At 44.4% G+C, this 23,013-nt stretch overlaps 1 protein-coding gene across 2 annotated transcripts in view; it reads right to left on the bottom strand.

The window, feature by feature from the left end:
* The window catches only part of LOC140385067 (septin-7), a 155,433-nt gene that overhangs the window by 69,040 nt on the left and 63,380 nt on the right, over nt 1–23,013 (bottom strand). For both annotated transcript variants that reach the window (XM_072466868.1, XM_072466869.1), the window contains exon 2: nt 18,848–18,954. In XM_072466868.1, coding sequence (XP_072322969.1) covers nt 18,848–18,954 — 107 coding nt within the window. The remainder of the gene's footprint in view (nt 1–18,847; nt 18,955–23,013) is intronic.

Genomic DNA, 23,013 nt, shown 5'->3' with positions numbered 1-23,013 from the left:
TAGCGCGGGAACCAAGCCTCCCTTGGCCCCGCCCCCAATGGCCAACGCCCCATCTCCTCCACCTCCCCTCCTCCCCCCATCACCACCTGTGGGAGAGAGAAAAGTTACCACATCGCAGGATTAGTACATAAAACCCCTCTTTGCCCCCCACATTCGCCCCACCACTTTGTTCGAACGTTCTTTTTAATAACCCGCTCATTCCAGTTTTTCTTCCACAATAAAAGTCCACGCTTCATCCGCCGTCTCAAAGTAGTGGTGCCTCCCTCGATATGTGACCCACAGTCTTGCCGGTTGCAGCATTCCAAATGTTATCTTCTTTTTATGAAGCACCGCCTTGGCCCGATTAAAGCTCGCCCTCCTTCTCGCCACCTCCGCACTCCAGTCTTGATAAACGCGGATCACCACGTTCTCCCATTTACTGCTCCGAGTTTTCTTCGCCCATCTAAGGACCATTTCTCTATCCTTAAAACGGAGGAATCTCACCACTATGGCTCTGGGAATTTCTCCTGCTCTCGGTCCTCGCGCCATCACTCGGTATGCTCCCTCCACCTCCAACGGACCCGCCGGGGCCTCCACTCCCATTAACGAGTGCAGCATCGTGCTCACATATGCCCCGACGTCCGCTCCCTCCACACCTTCAGGAAGACCAAGAATCCTCAGGTTGTTCCTCCTTGCGTTGTTTTCCAGTGCCTCCAACCTTTCCACACATCGTTTCTGATGTGCCTCCTGCGTCTCCGTCTTCACCACCAGGCCCTGTATATCGTCCTCATTCTCGGCTGCCTTTGCCTTCACGACCCGAAGCTCCCGCTCCTGGGTCTTTTGTTCCTCCTTTAGCCCTTCGATCGCCTGTAGTATCGGGGCCAACAGCTCTTTCTTCATTTCTTTTTTTATCTCTTCCACACAGCATTTCAAGAACTCTTGTTGTTCAGGGCCCCATGTTAAACTGCCACCTTCCGACGCCATCTTGGTTTTTGCTTGCCTTCCTTGCCGCTGTTCTAAAGGATCCACTGCAATCTGGCCACTCTCTCCTCCTTTTTCCATCCGTATCCAGGGGGGATTCCCTCCTGGTTTACCGCACAGTGTTTTTAGCCATCAAAATTGCCGTTGGGGCTCCTATCAAGAGCCCAAAAGTCCGTTTCACAGGGAGCTGCCGAAACGTGCGACTCAGCTGGTCATCGCCGCACCCGGAAGTCTCAGCAAAGCATTTTAAACACGGGACAAATTCAGTCTCATGGACAGACCAATAACATAAGACAACTTCCACTGGCAAATTTGACAAATCGTAAAAATACATTACAAATCGTTACAAAGAGAGAGTGATTATTTAATGCTCCCACTGAAAACAGATAACACCATTCTGTGTGGCCCAGTAACTCAATGCTCTAATTCAACTACGCTTTGTAACTCACTGCAATGGTTATTTCACAGGATTGATTCCAATAGTTTGATGCGTTACGCATGCTGACCGAACCATTAAAAGGCTTTGCGGTACAACACGCAGGGCTAAGCACATATTTACTGTTTGCTAAACAGTCCTATATTAAAATCAAACATTTACATTTTGTTGTTCGGGGTGAAAGAAAATCCAATCACTGTGGTACTGTAAATCAGTACACAACATCCCAAATAAAGCTGTAAAAACCAGCTTCAAATAAAGGTTAAATGGGGTGAATGCTCCTTGTTAACTTGCAGCTAAAGTACAATGTTAATTTTGTTATTAGCTGACTGCAAACAGTTCCAGGATATGGAATTCGCAATAACCTCGGAGCTAATTCTTCTTTTTAATAAATTTAGAGCACCAAATTCCTTTTTTTCCCAATTAAGGGGCAATTTAGCGTGGCTAATTCACCTCCCAGGCATATCTTTGGGTTGTGGGGTGGGGGGGTGAGACCCACGCAGACACGGGGAGAATGTGCAAACGCCACACGGATAGTGACCCGGGGCCGGGATCGAACCCGGGTCCTCGGCTCCGTGAGGCAGCAGTGCGCCGCCCTGCCTTTGAGCCAATTCTATTGATAACATGGAATCGCACCCCACAGATTGCAAATCTATTCCAGCCTTACTGACGTTTTATTGATTTTTTACAATTTAGAGTACCCAATTCACATTTTTTTTAAATTAAGGGGCAATTTTGTGGCCAATCCACCTACCCGGCACATCTTTGGGTTGTGGGGGCGAAACCCACGCAAACGCGGGGAGAATATGAAAACTCCACATGGACAGTGACCCAGAGCCGGGATCGAACCCGGGACCTCGGCGCCGTGAGGCAGCAGTGCTAAGCACTGCGGCACCGTTCTGCCCCTTTACTGACGTTTTAAAGGGCTAAACACTTCGGAAAACACAAGGTATTTCTGTTAGGACTGCATTTACTGCCTCAGTCTAAGCTCAGCAGGTGGTCGTCAATCGGCTCAAGCTGCTGTAACCAAGGTGGTGTCTGTGCTCCACCATGTTGTTTGGTAGAAAATTGCAGGATATAACCAGGTGATGATGAAAGAGATGTGCGAAAATCAGGATGGTGAGAGGCTGGACTGGTGCTCCTTCAGTGGTTCACACAGTATGCAACAACCATGCAGACTACAATATCCAGGGTGAACTCCCAGTGTGTTGGCTGAGAGTTGGGTATTGAGTCAGGGAGAGGGAAAACACTCTGTACTGCCAATAGCCCAGGTGTGGGCATGATCACATTCAGATTTGTCTCCCTGCTGGAAGAGCTGACATTCACCACCTAGACTCACAAGTAGTCCTTGGGAGAAGGACCAGCAAGCAACATGCTTAAAGAACAGTTCCGCAGCAAGGATCAGCATTTCCAGGAGGCAAACACTACAGCAGAGGAGAGACATACCGGTGTGGATAAAACATTAAAAACAATGGGTAAAACGGTTTAAATTAACATACTTTCAATTTTAGTCAATCACAAAGGTACCAATTGTCAACCCACACACCAGAAAATTTAAAACACGAGCAATTGATGAGGTCGCTTTATACAATATATTTAAGCAGTAATTATAAGTTTGTGAACACAGACCTGCTTGTCTGAATGAGGTACCCAGAATTCAGTACAAATAGCCGGTGATTGGCGTGAAGTCATTTATGAAGTGTATGCTGAAACTCCTGTATTGATCGTTATAAAATGGCACCTCAACAACATTCTTACAAGTACGGCCCTGCAAGCATTTTGAACAGTACTCCAACTTATGGAAACTTTCCTGCCTAACTTCACACAGCAGGAAATGCAGAGACTGATTGTCAACTTTATTTGCACATATGGGAAGAGTCTTAATTACCTCAAAAATATTTACTGTCAATAAAATAATAGCGTGAAGGTCAATTTTGGATCGATGGAGACACAATGGGCTCTCTCTGGAGGCAGTGGGGAGGATAGTTCCCCTTCCACTTTAAAGAGAGTTAAGATTGCAAACTCTTTCCAAGTTTGCAGTGATTTAGGAATTTGGGAATGAAATGTTTCTACCGGAATGACAAGCCCAAATGGGTTGATAGATAAGATTTAGAAAAGGTTAAACATTTAAATGCTCTTTGGGAGCAAATTAGATTGAGAATAAGCATATGCTGCAAGATCCTTACTTTGATGTTGCATTGTAAAGTTGTTCTGCTCCCGAAACTGAAAAATATTATTTGGTTAATGTACCGTCAGCTTCAAACATGTTCGCTATGAAGAAACGTCCAACCACTTATGAAGCTCATTAAAAGTTGCTAGTACAGGTTGAAGATTCAGACATTAATCTTTCAGGTGAGAAAACAGTGAAAGTAATAGGGTGTGAAATTGAAAAAAAAAATCCACGCACCCAGACACAAAAAAGCAAAATTTCTACAAGTTGAAAATCACACTACTTCTGTAATAAAAATTCAAAAAGAGGATGGAAGACAGGACCCCTCCATTTGATTCATTAACCATGCTCTGTCAGAAGCCATATCCAGTTACCACCAGTTTCAAGATGCACTCTTCTGTGGGCACCCACATTAACCATGAATAATTAGGCGGTGCGGGGTGGTTGGGGGGGGGGGGGGGGGGGGGGGGATGATAAAAATACCATGACAAGTGTCAGAATTGAAAACATCGAGGCTGGAGAGGAACTTGGAATGGTCAGGGAAGCATCACGTTTTTGTGGCCCAAGGGCGGCACGGTGGCGCAGTGGTTAGCACTGCTGCCTCACAGCACCGAGGTCCCAGTTTTGATCCCAGCTCTGGGTCACTGGCCGTGTGGAGATTGCACATTCTCCCCGTACCTGCGTGGGTTTCGCCCCCACAACCCAAAGATGTGCAGGGTAGGTGGATTGGCCGCGCTAAATTGCCCCTTAATTGGAAAAATTAATTGGGTACTCTAAATTTGAAAAAAAGACTGTGGCCCATGTGGGCACCAATAACAAGAGGACCAAGATAGAGGGTCTGCTGAAGGAGTATGAGCTGCTAGGAGTTAAAATCAAAAGCAAAACTACAAAGGATTGCTACTTGGACCATGAGGAAAATGGCTGAAAATTAATAGAATCAGCAAGTGAAATACATGGTGTGGGAGAAATGGGGTTCGATACATGGGCCCTGACATTAGCACTGGGAAAACAGGAAGCTGCACAATTGGGATGGGTTTCACCTGAACCAAGGTTCATTTTCCTTTATTCTTTCTGCAGGTGGGTATCACTGGCTAGGAGCTCATTGTCCATCCCCAATTGCCCTCGAGAAGGTGGTGGTATAGTGACATAGTTCCAAGTCAGGATGGTGTGCAGATTGGAGGGGAACTTGCAAGTGGTGATGTTTCCAGGTATCTGCTGTCCTTGTCTTCTAGGTGACTGAAGTCACAAGTTTGGAAGGCCCTGTCAAAGGAGCCTTGGTGAGTCACTGCAACGCATCTTGTAGATGGTACACACTGCTGCTACTGTGTTGGTGGAGGACAGCACAGTGGTTAGCACTGCTGCCTTACAGCTCCAGGGTCCAATTCCAGCCTTGGGTGACTGTCTGTGTGGAGTATGCACTTTTTCCACGCGTCTGCGTGGGTTTCCTCCGAGTGCTCCAGTTTCCTCCCACCGTCCAAAGATGTGCAGGTTAGGTGGGGTTACAGGGATTCCGAGTTTGCCGGGGGGGGGGGGGGGGGGGGGGCTCCTGCCGAGGGGCCAAATGGCCTTCTTCTGCACTGTGGGGATTCTATGGAGGGAGTGCATTGTAAAGGTGGTGGGTGTGGCGTTTGTCAGGAGGCTGTGTCCAAGCTTTGCGTGCTGTTGGAGCTGCACTCATCCAGACAAGTGGAGATTATTCGATTACACTCCTGACTTGTGCCTTGGAGACGATGGACAGGCCTTGGGGTTCATCAGGTGGTGAGATACACACCACAGGATTTCCAGCCTCTGACCCGTTCTTGTCGCCACAGTATTTTTGTAGCGAGTCCAGTTCAGTTTCTGGACAACGGTAATCCCCAGGATGTTGATTGTGGGAGGTTCAGTGACGGTAATGCCATTGGAATGTCATGGGGAGATGGTTAGATTCTCTCTTTTTGAAGATGATCATTGCCTGGCAATTGTTTGGCACGAATGTTACTTGCACACAAGGTTCTAGAGGGGGCTTTAAACAAAGTACCAAGGGGGCAAATCACATGAGGGGAGATTTGGAAGATTGAAGAGGAAAGACAAGACAATGCTGCAGGGTAGCAATATGGGTATTGAAAATCAGGGTGCGACACCTGAAGGGGCAGAGCTTACAAATATGTACCAGCAAGGCAGCAGCTCGCCACCACTTTCTCAAGCAGAATTAGGGATGGGCAACAAATGCTGGCCTTGCCAGTGACGCCCACATCCCAATGGGTCAGAGTATGGAAAAATGGTAAAAAGGCAGAATTAAAGCTTCTTTATCTGAATGCACACAGCATGCAGAACACGAGCTCTGAAGAGTCATACGATCTTGAAATGTTAACTCTGTTACTCTCTCCTCATGTTGCCAGACCCGAGTTTTCCCAACATTTTCTATTTTTATGTCCGATTTCCAGCATCCGCGGTATTTTGCTTTTATTTTGGGTAGGAAAGTAAGTCAAGAGGAGGCAAAGGATGTGCAAATGAAAACAGATAGATTAAGCGCGTGGGCAGAAGGTTGGCAGGGAAAGTAGAGGAGAATTTGCCCAATTCGGTAGATGGAATAGAAAAGCAGCCTACTGTTTAAATGGAGAGGGGGAGGGCAGAACTTTGTGTTATCGAGGGATCTGGATGCCACGGTACATGAATCACTAAAGATTATTATACAGATTCAGCAAGTGATTAGGTTCACAAACACGCAGGAGACGCACATTGTGTCTCTCCTACATATGCTGTGTTTGTGAACCTGCCTCCACTTCACCTGATGAAGGAGCAGCGCTCCGAAAGTTTGTGATTTCAAATAAACCTGTTGGACTTTAACCTGGTGTTATGAGACTTCTAAAAGAAGTAATTTAAAGCAGAGTTAAATAGATTTTGACAGATGAGAGTCAAGGGCAATGAGGCGGGGGGGGGGGGGGTAACAGACGGGGAAGTGGAGTTGCAACCGCAATCAGACACGGTCTTATTGAATGGCAGAGCATTCTGAAAGGCCAAATGGACTATTCCTTCTCCCAATTCCTTTGTTTCTATGAGGGACTGGGGGCAGGGTATACGCTGTTTCCACTTGTGCAAAATCTGGAACTGAGGGCACAGTTTAAAAATAACAGGCCTCCTATTTAAGGCAAAGATGAGAAGGATTTTTTTTCTGAGGATCGGTAATCTTCTGAATTCTCTTTCACAAAAAGAAGTGGAGGCTGGGTTTTAGAATATATTCATGGCTGTGTTGGGCCCATTTTTTGATCGACATGGGTGCCGAGGCTTATGGGGGCAGGCAGGGAGGACAGTTGAATTAGGGTTATGATCAGATCAAACTATGATGGAGCAGGCTCAATGGATAGCTCTTGCTCCTATTATCACTTAATGAACATTTATGTGGGGATTAGTAATTCAAGTATTGTAGCAAGAGTGCCCCATTAATAGTTTCTGGAAACATTAATGGACATTGCTGGAAAGGCTTGCAGTTTTTGCCCATCGCTAGTTGCCCTTGGGAGGGTGGCGATGAGTTGTCCCTCTTGAACTGCCACAGTCAGTGTGGCAAAGTTACTCCAAGAGTGCGTTTAGGCAGGGAATATCAGTATTTTGACCCAGCAATGGTCAAATGTCCAAGTCGGAAGATGCGTGACTTGAAGGGGAACTTGCAGATGATGGTGCTCGCGTCCTCCTAGGCAGTGGAGGCCAGACGTTTGGGCGATGGTGAACTTCTGATACACATCCAGCATGATTTGCATCCTCAAGTACTTCAGATCCTGACAAGGATTTTACAGTTGCAAAATCTATTATATGGATAGATGTCTGCAGATCAACTGATCCTACACACTAATTTAATAGCTAATTACTACAAGCATCTGTCATTTTGTTCCGTCTAATGCATAAGCGGAGTCTCAATCCTAGTGATCAGTTCTCCAGCTCTGGCTTTCTTCAAAATTTGCAACACTGGGAAGGCACATACTCAACTTGTCAGACACATGCAATGAAGCACCAAATATTGAAAATGCTGAAGTGCCCAATAGCTACGTAATAGATCAGTGTACAATCCCCAGTTTCAAGGAATCGCATTTCATAAAAGTAGTGCAAATCACTAGCTATGAGGTACATTGGATTTGGGTCTGTGATCGTCAGCTCCAGGGCTAGTAGAGCACACTTCGCATGAGCAGTCTTTTTGTGTTAGGTATATGGGGGGGAGGGGGCTCTGGTGGGGGCCACCTCGCCAGCAAACTTGAGTTGTTAATTAAAGGATGCGAGGTTTTGGGGGGGGGGGAAGAGAGAGAGAGAGAGAGAGAGAGAGAGAGAGAGAGAGAGAGAGAGAGAGAGAGGAGAGAGAGAGAGAGAGAGAGAGAGAGAGAGAGAGATGGGGAACATGCGGAGAGCAGCTAGCAGCTGAATCAAGGGGAACTGGTTTGGGAGGGGGTGTTTCTGGGATGGGATATTTGGTTGACGATGACTCGGGGCAGGGTTTGGTCCCATTCGTGGAGCAGGGCGGGGGGCAAGTGTGCTCCACGGTGTGGCCATGGCAGACATGAGGGGAGAGGTGATGTGAGACCCCCCCCGGGTGGACCGCTGAAGTGGGTCAGAGTCTTTTCACCATTGAAGAACGTGAGAGCCAATGTGGTGCTTCTCCATGCAAGGGTGAAAGACCAGGGACCGCTGCGGAAGGGTTGGGTCAGCCAGGTGTTTCACTCTGGCTTTGATAGCAGGGCTGGGGGATTTGTGGCTAACAGTTAGGTTCCTTTTTATTTTTTATAAATTTAGTGTACCCAATTAAACTTTTTCCAATTAAGGGGCAATTTAGCGTGTTCAATCCACCTACCTTGCACATCTTTTGGGTTGAGGGTGAAACCCACGCAAACACGGGGAGAATGTGCAAACTCCACACGGACAGCGACCCAGAGCCGGGATCGAACCTGGGACCTCGGCGCCGTGAGGCAGCAGTGCTAACCCACTGCGCCACCGTGCTGCCCCTAGAGTTAGGTTTCAAATGGAGAAGGTGGTGACAGATCAGGGGGGCAGCTATGTGATAGTAACAGGCGCTTTGGAGGAGAGGTTGGTGATGTTGATGATGTCCAGTTTATGAAGAGGATGTTGGCGGCTATCCTGAGCCTGGTTTACCAGCAGTTAATTTTTGGTGGGGATGTAAACAGTGTTGATCCGAAAATGGGGGGGGGCATAGGGTGACCCTATATGCCGATGACCGTTTATTGTTTATTTCCAACCTGGTTCCCATGGTGGGGGATATAATGGGGTTGCTCAAGCGATTTGGGGCGTTTTCAGGATACAAACCCCACATACTCCTCGATCATCTTCCCAATCTTGTCACAGAAGCTTCGGTCACTAACAACCCCACGCCCATTCTCCACCTTGGTCTCTGGGCTGCTCCCTTCTACAAAACCACACCTATCCAATGCGGAGTGCAATCCGAAATCACAATTGCTGAGTACTCCGACCTCTTAACTCCAGCCAACAGCGCCTTTCCACCACAAAAGAAAATCAAACCTTTCGGCTCCAGTATAACATTCCAGGCCCCCCCATAACATGCCAGGCCCCCCCACCACCACCACCCCATAACATGCCAGGCCCCCCCCCCCCCCCCACCCCACCTCACGGGTATCCAAATTCAGGATGGCACCCAGCACCCTCTTCACATCATCCCAGTTGGGGGTCATATACACTCGCCAGTACCACCAACTCCCCTCCTCTAGTGCACCCATCACTATCACGTTCCTGCCCCCCTGATCAGCCACCACCTACTCCATCTGAAACCTCATCCTCCTATCCACCAGTATTGCTACCCCCCCCGCCCAAGCCCTGTCAAACCCCGAGTGCAACACCTTACTCACATAACCCTTCCTCAGCCTCACCTGATCCTTCACCCTCAAATGGGTCTCCTGCAACATCACATCAGCTTCTAAACTCTTCAAATGTGTGAAAACTCTTGATGTCTTCACCAGTCCCCCTAACCCCCTCACGTTCCATGTCACTCTTCTGACCCCACCCCTCCTATCCGCCATCAACAGAACTCTGGGCCCTGCCCCCTAGCTTGACCCGCCTCATCCTTTAATCACCTTCGAACCCCTCCCTCCCAGAATTCTCCTATCCACTTGCTTTTGCAAACACCTCTCCCAGTATCAATTCTTTCCCCCCAACATTCACATCTCCCAGGCCCATCGAAACCTGTTCAACCAGGTTCCAATCGCCTTCCTGACTTGGAATATGCTGTTGTTCCTTCAGTCTTGAGAAAAAAATCCTGGAATTCCCTCTGTAACATTCCTATATTACCAACAGCACACTGACTGCAGCGGCTCATCACCACTTCCTCAAAAGCCTTCCCAGTGACACCATCGAACGTATAAAATACTTTCTTCTCTCATGCAACTGTAATACTATAGAATCGTAGAAATTCATGGCACAGAAAGGGAACGTTTGGGCCCATCATGTCCATGCCCCCCAAAAAGCTATCTCTCATGCAACTGTAATACTATAAAATCGTAGAAATTCATGGCACAGAAAGGGAACGTTTGGGCCCATCATGTCCATGCCCCCCAAAAAGCTAACCAGCTAAATCCCACTTCCCAGTTCTTGGTCCACTGTTGTTTTGGTTACGACACTTCGAAGCACCTATCTAAATAGTTTCAAATGCGGTGCCGTTACCATCCTTCCTGACAGTAGACAGCATGTTTCAGACACCTGACACACTGGATGAAAACATTTCAACTTGAATTAAACTGAATATTCATTCTGACACCAAGAGATCATGTTATCCCCACATTCCTGCAATATTCAGGGAAAACAAAATAGCCAAATGCTGATACAAAACCAGTGTCGAGAGCCAGCACTGCACAAACTGCTGCTAAATTTAAACAATGGTACTTCCAGCTTAAAATTCCTGAGTTCCTACTTCCAGGAGTAGAACTGGATTTGCTGGTTTGACAAATGCATATTTCTTTAAATAGAATTCTATGCATTCAGCAATGGAAAAATCAGCAAGGAATGAAGTTGTTTGCCAAAGTTATGTTTGCTTAACATTCTCCACGTGTCTTCACCACAAATATCACTTCCTCTCGACAAAAAATTCCAACTGGAAGTTTCCTATTGAATCTCTGTAAGCTGGCTAGCTTTGGAGCAGCTTTATAGAAGTGATCACAAGGTACACCATTTATTCTGTCCCAGTACCTTCTACATTTTTTGAAATGAAACATAAATGGCACAATTGCAACTCAAGCTTCGCTTCAAAGCAGAATATATTCATCATGTATTTGTCTTAAATAAGTTGCGATTTTCTTTGAAGTGCCCAACTCATTTTTTTTCCAATTAAAGGGCAATTTAACGTGGGCAATCCACCTACCAGGCACATCTTTGGGTTGTGAGGGTGAGACCCACACAGGCATGGGGAGAATGTGCAAATTCCACACGGACAGTGACCCAGGGCCGGGATTGAACCCGGGTCTTCAACACTATGAGGCAGCAGTGCTACCCACTGCGCTGCCCTAAGTAGTAGTAGTAATAATAATCTTTAGTCGTGTCACAAGCAGGCATACATTAATAAAAATAATAATCGCTTATTGTCACAAATAGGCTTCAATTAAGTTACTGTGAAAAGCCTCCAGTCACCACATTCTGGCGCCTGTTCGGAGAGGCCGGTACGGGAATTGAACCCGCACTGCTGGCCTTGTTCTGCATTGCAAGTCAGCTGTTTAGCCCCAGTGCAATGAAGTTACTATGAAAATCCCCTAATTGCCACACTACGGTGTCTGTTCAGGTACACTGAGGGAGAATTCAGAGTGTCCAATTCACCTAACAAACATCTTTGGGGACTTGTGGCAGGAAACCGAAGCGCCCGGAGGAAACCCGCACAGACACGGGGAGAACATGCAGACTCCGCACAGTCAGTGACCCAAGCCGGGAATCAAACCTGGGACCCTGGAGCTGTGAAGCAACGGTGCTAACCACTGTGCGTAAATTGAGATTTTCAAAAGATTGAGTTTGAATCCTAAAGTATATTGGGTGTATTAAAAATGGATTCACAAAAAAAAAACCTCACGCATCACATTTCTAAATTGACAAATCATTCCATTTCTCTGGCCTGACTGAGCCAGAATTTGTGGTGGCCAGGGAAAGAACTAATATGTCTTACTCTTGCATCCATCAGTGGCAAATACATTTTCTACTCGTCACTGAAGGAATTGTTTTGGTATACAGTAAATTAAAGGAACATTTTAATCCAATGTAATTTCAATATGTTTGAAAGCATGTCATTGAGATTCAATGATACAATCTGGAATTCAGCACCTGTAAGGCCCATGACAAAAATAGGTAACTGAGTGGCAGATTGCACAAGATGGATTGAAAGAAACTAACCAACTAACCATTGCCACACGGAAAAACAGAATATGCACAAAATACAAATACAAAGGGAAACAAATGGGGGAAAAAATGAATAATTGCCAAATGGATTCAGAAGATAAATAAAGTATAAATTGGGGGAAAACACTTTGCACACAAAAATAGCTTTACCACAATATACTGCAGTGCAAATTAGCAATATAGTCTTCTAATGGAAACAGAACACTGCCGTGTTGGGCCATCTGCTGAGTTGAATTGCTGATCTGGGCTGGCATTTTGGAGCAGACATGCCTGACCACACCAGCTGAATAAATGGACTCCCACGGGGATTGGTTCTAGCACCACTGCACATGTCTGACTGGTCTGTAACCAAATTGTGGCTATTAATAGATACAAATAACTGCACCGTTGCTACTAATTTTCGACCCTGGTAATCACACTCACTAACAATATAAAGCTCATGATGCAGTGTTGCCCAAAATGGTGTCTTCAATCAAGGGCCAATGATTATGTTATTTGATAAAGGGTCACCTGGACTCGAAACGTTAGCTTTTTTCTCTCCCTATAGATGCTGCCAGACCTGCTGACATTTTCCAGCATTTTCTCTTTGATTATGTTATCTGCCTTCTACTTGCAAAATTCTCATGTTCCTTGTGAACCATCCATAATTAGCCATCGTCCACGAGGGGCTGCAGGCATCTCTCGCTGCTCACTGCAATTCAATGCCACTGTCATTCTTCCCATAGTCCAGTTTCTGTCCTGCCCACCTATCCAGTCTCTCTCTGACCTGGCCTGTTCTTCCCCAATGTTTCACCTTCTATTGTTGCCTGCAGCAGATTCTCACCCTGCCTTTTCCAATCATCATACTCTCTCAGTTTCCATTTCTCCACTTCATCGAAAAAGCCCATCAGATGCCAATGCTCCTATGGAACCATTAATTGGTTCTTCACTGTCCAGTCAATTCGAAGGACTGTCCACCAAAGTCAGATTCTAAAAGCTGTAATCCTCTTCCCAGCAGCCGTATTGAAGGTCAGCTTTCACACACGTACAGCTCCATAATCAAGGATTTTTGTAAGTGGCTTTGTCAAGTGCAGGCGGATGTTGGGTACCCTCCATATCTCATTCAGCTAACAAGTTGTACTGCAGCCAACTGCTAGCTTTGTCTAGATTTCAGTACTGTGAAATTAATAAATTTGCAGCCACTTTTGATGCTAGAAATTAAAGTTGATCTATGTTCAGAATGGTTGTAAACTGAATCTGTCAGTGTTCTCATCATGAATTGTCATCCCAGCTATAACTTCAGACTTTACTTTCTCATCTCTTCAGCCATTGCGGACTTTCACCATTAAGTCAGTACCATCACCATATTTAATGTTCCAGATGTTTGTTGCGACTATCAATACCGGTTATGTTCTGGGGGAGCACAGCTGGCTTGTCACAAACTTTTCTTTTATTATATCCAATGGTAGTGGTGAAAATGGACATTCCTGTCTGACTCTTCTGCCAAAGCTGAATGGCTCGGTCTTATCTCAAAGTCCTAATGATGATGCTGCGTAAAACACTGGTTTTTATCTCAACTGGAGTTGTGTCTAGTTCTGGGCATCACACTTCAGGAAAAATGTGATGGCATTACAGCGGGTGCAGGAAAGATTCGTGGAGAGTGGTTCTGGGGATGAACTTCAGCTCCATAGATAACGTGAAGAAGCTGGGGCTGTTTTTCTTGCAGAAAATAAGGTTGAGGGGAAATTTGATAGAGGGGGGTCAGAGGAGGAGAGTCTTGGCAGTGTAGATAGGGAGAAACTGTTTCCGCTGATGGAAGGATCGAGAACAGAGAACACTGATTTGAGGTAATTGAAACATAATGAGGATTTTTACACATCGGATGGTATTTAAGATCTGAAATAAACTGCTGGAAAAGACAGTGGAGCCAAATTCAACTGTAGATTAAGAGAATTAGATCATTATCTGAAGGAAAGATTTGCAGAGCTATGCGGAAAAGGCAGGGGCAGTGGTACTAAGTGAATTACCCTTACTGAGAGCCAGTATGGGCATGATGGGCCAAATGGTTCCAGTACAGAAGCGGGCCATTCTATGATTCTACCAACTCTGCCTCAAGTGGTCAACCTGGGACATGATGCGGTTTAGTATATTTTGGGTACGCACTTCAACAACTACCCGAAACAAACAATCTGCGGAAAACTACTGAGACAGGCACAATCAGAAATAACCTCGTTGCTGAATTTTCCAGTTCTCCCTGGGGAGCAAAGGCCTACACTTTACACTCTTCAGTTCTTGCATTTTGAAGCTCAGGGTAGAATATTGCACTCCGATTTGGGTTCACAAATTGCACACAGGTAGCAAAGTTCACATTGTTACTACATCATGCATACGGTGTCTCAGGATGTCCTACTCTTCTTTCATAGTAATCAGCAATCTAGCTCATCCTCATTCTGATGCAGGGGCAAGACTGGCAAACAGGTTTGATTTAAAAGTCATTTTTCCAGTTAACTCTGGCTTACTCTCTCTACCACCCATGTCGCTTTACTTCAGGCACACACACTTGTCATTCCTTTGACTTTCCTTTCATTTTTCTCAGCGTTTGCTAGATAAACGGGAATAAAAGAAAACTTTCCACATGGGTGGGAATTGGATGGTGCGGTCGATGACAAAGTAGGGATAATGGGATTTTACTTCAATTGGCAGGTTGCAACAAGTGGTGTGCCCACAGATCTCTAGTGGAGCCTCAACTGGTCACCATCTTCATCACTCACTCAGATGAAGGAATAGAGAACTATGTTCATTGATGGCACTCAGTCAGGTGGGCACAACAATAACAGTTGGGAGCAAAATGTTTCAAAGGGACATTGACAGATTGAGAAAACCGCTTAAATTATCAAGTCTAGAAGGAATCAGACATTATCCAAACAATTAAGAGCCTTGTTTACAACATATCATATGTAGATTGGTACCTTGAACGTATCTGTAGCAGAAAAAACAAATCAACTATGCACTCAGTACAAGGGTCGACTCTGAACTTGCCTTGTTTTTGTCAGCAGTAATATTCAATTGATGAATGAAGAATGTTTGCAGACAATTGGAGCTGTGCTGGCAATTGTTAACATGACTGAAGGCAGCTCAGTGCTAAGTACTGCAGACTGGCACTGCTGAGCCTGGCGTCCACAGAAATCAGCAATTGTCTCCAGAGAGAGAAGTTTTGTTTATTCTTAAAGCAGTATAGTGGAACCCTTTCTTCGTGGAATCTTATCCATCACAACATTCCACTTTATCAGGAACCAACAGTTGAGCATTTCTTATTTGATTAAATCCTAAAACTACATGGCAGCTTCCAGAAAGAAGTGATCCAGGGACTGTTTGCCACGGCTCGGTTGGTAGCTCTCTCACCCGAGTCACAAAGCTCTTCATTCAAATCAAACTCCAGAACTTGCGCACATAAATAAAGGCCAACACTCCAGTGCAGCTTCAGAGGTGCCGTCTTCTAGGTGAAATATTAAACAGAGGCTCCATCTGCCATCTTAGATGGGCGTAAAAGATCCCATGGCATTATTTCAAAATGCAGGGGAGTGTCCTGACCAATAGTTACACCTCAATCAACATCACTAGAAGAGACGATCTAGTTATCATGTTGCTATTTGTGGGTGCTTGCTGTGCAGAAAGTGACTTCCCCACGGCATCGGTGACGACATTATCTAAGTACTTGATTGGCTTCAAGGTGCTTGAAAGACATCCGGTGATTATCAAAGGGATACAGAAATGCAAATCATTTCCTTATTTCTTCATTGGCTGTTTTTATACCTCTGGATAATTTGGATCGCTTTGCACTTTATATGGTTTTCCTTTAGTTTTACAACTTGTGTCATCGGGGACTGTTTTACTTCCCCCCCCCCCAAATCACTGCAGATGCAAGAATCTGAAGCAAATACAGAAAATGCTGGAAAATCTCAGGTCTAACAGTATCTGTGGAGAGAGAAGAGAGCTAACGTTTCGAGTACGGATGACTCTTCGTCAGTTATGACAGTCACCCAGATTCAAAATGTTAGCTCTCTTCTCTCTCTCTCCACAGATGCTGTAAGACCGGCTGAGATTTTCAAACATTTTCTGTATTTGTGTTAGTAACTGAATCTTTGTAGCTGAGTTTCCACGTGAGAGAACATCAACAGAATAGAAGAATTCTTTGATCTTGTCTTCACTTTGTCTCGAAAGGTTGTAGAGCCTGCCCTCTGACCGAGTGTGCAGGTAAACGCATTCCTGATCTGCGGGGGAGTTAACGGCCAGTGGCATGAGGATATCAAATAGAGCAGAGGTTAGGATACAGCCCTACTTCACTCCATTCTTCACTCACCTTGTCCGAAGTTGAGCCATTTAACCGTACAAAACAATGTATGCGGTCATGAAGAATGGCTGGCACCGAGGTTTGGTGAACAGCCAATTTTCCCCAAAATCTTGCAGAGTCCTGCCCTGTTAGAGTCATAGTGTTTCACAGCACAGAACGAGGCCAATTGTGTAAAGAGGTGCACCCTGCTCACTGTACTTCTCTCGTAGCTGACATATGGCGAAGATCTTATCCATTGTAAATCTGTGCTTCAGGATACATTTGGTCTACAAGTAGATGGAGGTCTTTTAAGCATAACCTTAGTGAAGGGTTTCTCAGCAATACTGGGGAGTGAGTGATGCACCTCATGGGATTGTCTTTCCCATGCCTGCACCCTTTTCTCCCTGACTACAAGCATCAAGAAAGCCATGGTTATGGGACAAAGTGTTACATTTTTGATCACACTAAATAACACCCGACGAGAAGTGGTTAGCAAATTGTGCTACTTTGGGTGCATGGTGATAGACAATCTGTTTCTTGATGCAAAACTCGATACACGCACAGGGAAAGCAGCTCCCATCTTTAGCTGGTTCACAAGATGTGCAAGAAACAAGATGATTCTTGGGACAAGATGCTGGCTTGAGGCCTATGTTCTCAGTACGTTGTGGTATAGCTGTGAAACACAGATGATTTACAGGTGAGAAAAGCAGCTCGCCAATTTTCATCTTGGCTGTTTGTGACACATCCTGGGTAAATCATGGAAGAACACAACCTTGAATGCAGCAGTCCTCCCAAAGGCAAAGATCAGAGTCTGACACTCATCAAGCAAAGACAACTTCACTGGGTTAGTTACTTATGACGAGTCATTTATGTTATGTTTTGTCTTTTCAAACTCAATATTTGAGCTTGATCAAATGACTATTGTTAGATAAATGCGTTCCCCCAGTGTTACAGAGTCTGGCTCATGACTAAATCTAGTATGGTCACCCTTGGTTGGTTCTGGTATATTGCTTCAGAAAACTATCCTGAATGCACACCACAAAATCACTACCTGACTTGAGCTACTCCACCCCTCCCTAGCTGATATAAAAATTCAGAATGGCCATTAAAACGTCTGCGACAATCCTCTTAAATCTTTGAATGAATTAATTAATTGGGCTGCTATCAGGAGGTTTGTAGACACCTCCCATTGCAGCCTCAAGTCCTCTCTTTTTTCAAAGATAACAGTCAGGACTACAAAAACAGCAAAACTTGTACTGCAAAATCTTGAGGCACTATGAAATTAGGATGCATGGATTCCTAAATTGGAGATACTTTCTATGGCTGCTAAACATTCAACATGTTTAAAAAACTTACCACCTTGCCAAGAAAAAGTTGCCAAATGTAAATGCTTCCAGTTAAAGAGGGTATAGGTTGGAATTTTTTTTAAAATAGCCACATCCATTGAGCCTATAATTTATAGTAAAGATTCTATTATTAAGCTAAAGTAAAACCTCACTGCCCCCACCCAGTAATACCACAGGCATTTGAATAAACAATTACAATACAAATAAAATTAATCTTTCCTGGGCCGAGACCGATTTATGCCAGACAGAAGACTGGTGTTAGCAATCTGTATAGTGAGGCAACGTCTGGCTTTGCCCCATGTAAACTCGAGCAAACAAATAGGGAAGATGGATAATGGAAATCTTGCTTAATTGCTGCGGTGATATGTATTTTGACAACATTGGAAATGCATTGGAAAACAAGAAAATGGGATAAAGTTTCCACTCCGGCAAAGAAGCTTCAACACGAATGCTGGAAATGTGAAATAAAAGTTGCTCTGGCAGTGGGTTTACAAATAGCACAGACATCATTGTAGTTTAATCCTCCTCTCCTCCACTTTTTACCGTCTCCTTATTCTCTACCTCTTCCATGCCTTTTTCTCTGGTTCTGTACTTCCTGACAAACTTAAATCTCCAGTCCCACTGAAAAGGTCATCGACCTGAAATGTTAACTGTTTTGCTCTCCACAGATGCTGCCTGATGAGGATTTCCAGTGTTTTCTGCTTTGCTTCAACACTCGCCAGGCTTGGCATTCATTCTGTCTTTAACACACAAAGGCCTGGCGGGGTTTAGACACATTTAGACCCGCCTCAAATCAAATTCAGAAATGAATTTTTGTCAAAGCAGCTGAACAATTTTGCAAGTTTCACAATCCAAGTCAATATAAAATAGAAGTCTGACATTTGAATCGCCATGCATTCTGACGTAACGGCACTTCATCAATAATTCCTTAATGGAGTAACAGGATAGCATTTTCAAATTTATGATTCAGACTGATTTTCAACACCACAAAATTCTATAATGGTCTTGTCTCTACAGATTATATTGTATTGCTTCTTCAATTGCTGGTAGCCTGAAGTTTACAAAAAATGCAACCAGCCAGCAAACTGAAACAGTGACGGCTGTGCCATCCTTCACTGTGTGTCTGTGAGAAAATGAGGTGTTTGTCGGTCACCAAGTTAAACTGAAAGTACCATTCAACCCAAGGCTACTTAAAACATTTTTTTTTTTTTAAATTGTGAAGATGAACAGGCAAACACGTGGTTTGCAGATTGAGGACATACCATGACTGTTTTTTTGATCCTATGTGAAGGGCCTGGGTAGTCTGCAGAATACAAGTCTGTCAGAAACAACGAGTTGATGAGCGTCGATTTTCCTAATCCTGATTCACCTGCAACAGAAACAGTTTGAAAAAGGTTTAGTGTCAGATAACGCATGTTCACACAGATGAGTTGCATTGCCGAAGGCTCTTGATCCTCTTACTCCTTAAATCTTTCAAGGAGTTCAATTAGAACTAGTGGTTATTTTTTAAACCAGGGTTACATTTCAAATGCATAATCACAATTTAAATGATTACCCTAAAACAATTAACACAAAGCAGCAAACCCGAATCTTTTCCTTTTCAAACGGATTAAAATTCCCCTTCAGTTTAACCACATAAATCCTCCGATGGATCAAAAGCAAATCAATCATTTGATCTACTTTGTGCTTTAAAGCCTTCTTGGATCTCATGACATTGATTATCAGCCATTCCCTGCCAGATCCTCTATTTGTCCATTGGACAAATGCCTGAAAGTGGAATGACTTTCCTCCCCAAAATCCTTTGGTCTCTCCTCTTCCCAATAGAAGTTGAACAAAACTGGTCTTTCCTACTACATTTCTGAATTCGACATTCAACTGCACTTAAACAAATATTTCTATGCAATGTCCTCCTGAATTTACTCAATTATAAAGTCCTCTGGGATGCCTTTATCAGTGCAATTTGTTGTTCATATAGGAGACAATTAAAGCCATGGAGGGTAATTCATTATTGCTACAATAAGTTCCTGGTACCTTGGCCACTTCACACCAGACCGATAAACTCAACCACGAGTGTTAAGAGCATAACAATGCTTGCCTGGAATTTATTTGGGAACTTTAGTGGTGCAATGCATAGAGAGTTGGGAGTGCAGTAATTCTCTTGATTTTACACATAAGATGATCTTGTGGCCCAGTGGTGACATCCCTCTCTCAGAGTTCATGTCACTTCAGGACTTGGCAACCATGGGAGATGCAAGCTGAGGTGCTGCAGTGCATCTTGTAGATGGCACACACAGCTGCACTATGCTTTGTTGGAGGGAGTGGCTGTTTAAGATGGTGGATAGGGTGTCGACCAAGTGGCTCTGTGTCATGGATGGCAGCAAGTACCTCAAATGGTGTGCCGCCACACCCATCCAGGTGACTGAAGGGTATTACATCACACTCCTGATTCAATGCTTGCAGCTGGTGGGCATGCTTTGAGGAGTCAGATGATGAATTACTTGCCTCAATTCCTAGCTTCTGACCACACTTGCAGCTACAGTATTTAAATCGTCGTTTCAGCTCAGCTTCTGGTCAATATCACCCTCAAGATGTTGATAATGGGAGATTCAGTGCTGGTAGTGCTACTAATGTCAACGAGTCATGATAAGAATCGGTAAGAACCAGAGATGGTTATTGTCTGACACTTGTGTGGCACAAATGTTACTTAACAGTCTAAGCAAGAATGTAGTCCTGGTCTTGCTGCATATTGGCATGGATTGTTTCAGTACAAGTTGTCATCTGAATGTTGTGCAATCATCAGCACACTTACGACTACAATGGAAGGTCATTGATGAAAGAGCTGAAGATGGTTGGGCCTAAAACACTACCCTGGTGAATTCCTGGGACTGGGGTGATTGACCTCCAACAACCACCTTCCAACAATCACCTTCCTTTGTGCTAAACATGACTCCAACCAATGGGGAGATCCTAGCCTCCCACCCCCAATACCCATTGACCTAAATTTTGCCATGGTTTTTTGATGCCACATTCGATCAAATGCTGCCTTGATGCGGCAGTCACTCTCACTTCTAAGTCAGCTCTTTTGTCCATGTTTGGACCAAGGATGTAACGGGAGTGAGCAGGTTATTGCTCTCAAGTGCCACCTGATAGCATTGTTGCTGACATCTTCCATCAATTTGTTGATGTTAGAGGGCAGACTGATGGGTGTTAATTGGCTGGGTGGGTAGATACCAGTGCTGCAGCTGCACTGGAACAACTTGGTTAGGGGCATGGCTAGTCCTGGAGCACAAGTCTTTGGTACTATTGCCGGGATGTTGTCAGGGTCTGTAGCCTTTTGCAGTACCTAATGCCTTCAGCCGTTTCTTATCATATTTTTAGAATAAATTTAGAGTACCCAATTATTTCTTTTTCCCTATTAAGGGGCAATTCAGCGTGTCCGGTTCACCTACCCTGCACAGCTTTGGGTTGTGGGGGTGAAACCCAAGCAGGCACGGGGAGAATGCGCAAACTCCACACAAACAGTGACCCAGGGCCAGGATTGAACCCGGGTCCTCGGCGCTGTAGGCAGAAGTGCTAACCACTGTACCACCATGCTGCCCTCTTGATATCATGTCAGTGAATTGAATTGATGAAGATTGGCATTTGTGAGCAAGGAACCTCAGAAGAAGGCAGAGATGGATAATGACAATTGATGAAAGCTTTATTGCGCCATTACTGAGACGCACTTCAAACTCTAGATTTTAAATTAGTCAATCGGATTGATTGAATTTAAATTCCACCAGCTGCAGTGGTGGGATTTGAACGCATGTTCCCACAGTATTCCCAGTCTGCTCCCATCTCCCCATGTCAGGTCACTCTTTCATTGAGTGTCTCAAGGTTAATCAGGCAAAGGTTTATGAAGCTGAATGATGTCACGAATAAATGATGCATACATAGTCCGTTCAAAGTTGAAGAAGGGGAAAGCAAAAATATAGATAGATGGGTTTGGTGAAAGGGTCAGCTGAAGTAGATGGAATGCAAGGAATATAAATCCCAGCAAATACCAGCTGGGCTAGATAATTCTGAAGTTTAGTACCATACAGCAAATGTTTTAAAAACTCTTCAGTGCAAAGAAACACTACAAATTTATACAATTGGATGGAAGGACCTGCCCTAACGTCTGAAATGGTGTTAGCTATGTAAATTATATCTAGGCTTTCTAAGGCTAAAAACTATGGCATTTAAGATCAAGAAACAAACTAGTGTTTCAAATTACATCTACAGTCTCTTATACCATAAGTCTGCAAGTAAGTGGCAGTCTTGGTTCAGTGGTAGAACTGCTACCTCGGAGGCAGAAGCTGTGGGTTCAAGCCCCACTCCAGAGACCTAGGCAAGAGTTCAGTGCAGTGCTGCACTGACAGAGATGTCAGTCACAGTGTGGGATAAATCTGTACTCGGGTGGATCCCTCGGCACCAAAAATAAAGTCACATTGTCAAATTACCCTCACCCAACAGCAAAAACAGGTGACGTGGATTTCAAAAATACATCATTGAAGAGCCAGTCATTACAAACTGGTTTGCAACACAAAATTAACTTGCGCAGAATGTACAATCAGTGCCAATCACACTGTCAGGCGAGGACCCTCTGAATTTTTCACACAAACATTTCAAACTGATCACAACAATTCATCAGATCTGGGGCATTGCTAAATTTATGTTTCACAGGGATTTTAGGAGATTGAAGTTGAATTTTAGAGTTGAATGTAGAACTTCAAGGACTTGGACTCTTAAGTAGAATTTGAAATAATTTGTATCAGTGCAAAATTTTAATTGGGGGATGGATGTGGAGGATCAGCAGCAGAGCCTGGATCCTCAGTTTCCTTACTTTTCAATATTGCAATAGTTCAACTAAATTATGTCCTTCATTCCCTTGAAGGCAAGGGAGAAAATGAAAAATCTTGACATTCAATCATCGTGTTGCAATGCTAAACCGCAGAAGCAAATTGATAATGTAATTGCTTCAATAATGCCCAAAGTCATGCATGGCACAATTATACCAGACAATCCACGATTTTATTAAATAAACATTACATCCAGTGACCTCAAGCCTGATCGGAAACTTCAGCTCTATTCTACTCAAGCTGGTGTGAATTCACATACCCCATGCCTTGCCAGCTTACTCACGACTACATTCAACTGGTGAATGCAGCAATTCTAATTACTGACTTTGAACAATTGGAACATAAACCTCTATGCTCAAATGGACAGATCTGCTTTGAGCTCTTTTTGGAACCTATTTTTGAAATGAAAGTAGATCGACCGCTGCAAGGTACCTTCCCATTTACTTGCGGTTAGGTAGGTGTTCCTGTGTGCAGGAGCACGGTGACAGAAGGTTCTAAGGGAAAAAAAGGTGGGATTCATGGATCAAAAGCAAGCTATGCACACCTAA

Source organism: Scyliorhinus torazame, chromosome 11, assembly GCF_047496885.1.
Source record: "Scyliorhinus torazame isolate Kashiwa2021f chromosome 11, sScyTor2.1, whole genome shotgun sequence".
In the NCBI taxonomy this organism is placed as follows: domain Eukaryota; kingdom Metazoa; phylum Chordata; class Chondrichthyes; order Carcharhiniformes; family Scyliorhinidae; genus Scyliorhinus; species Scyliorhinus torazame.
Note: the sequence above shows the minus strand (reverse complement) of the source record. Positions and strands in the feature narration are given on the sequence as shown.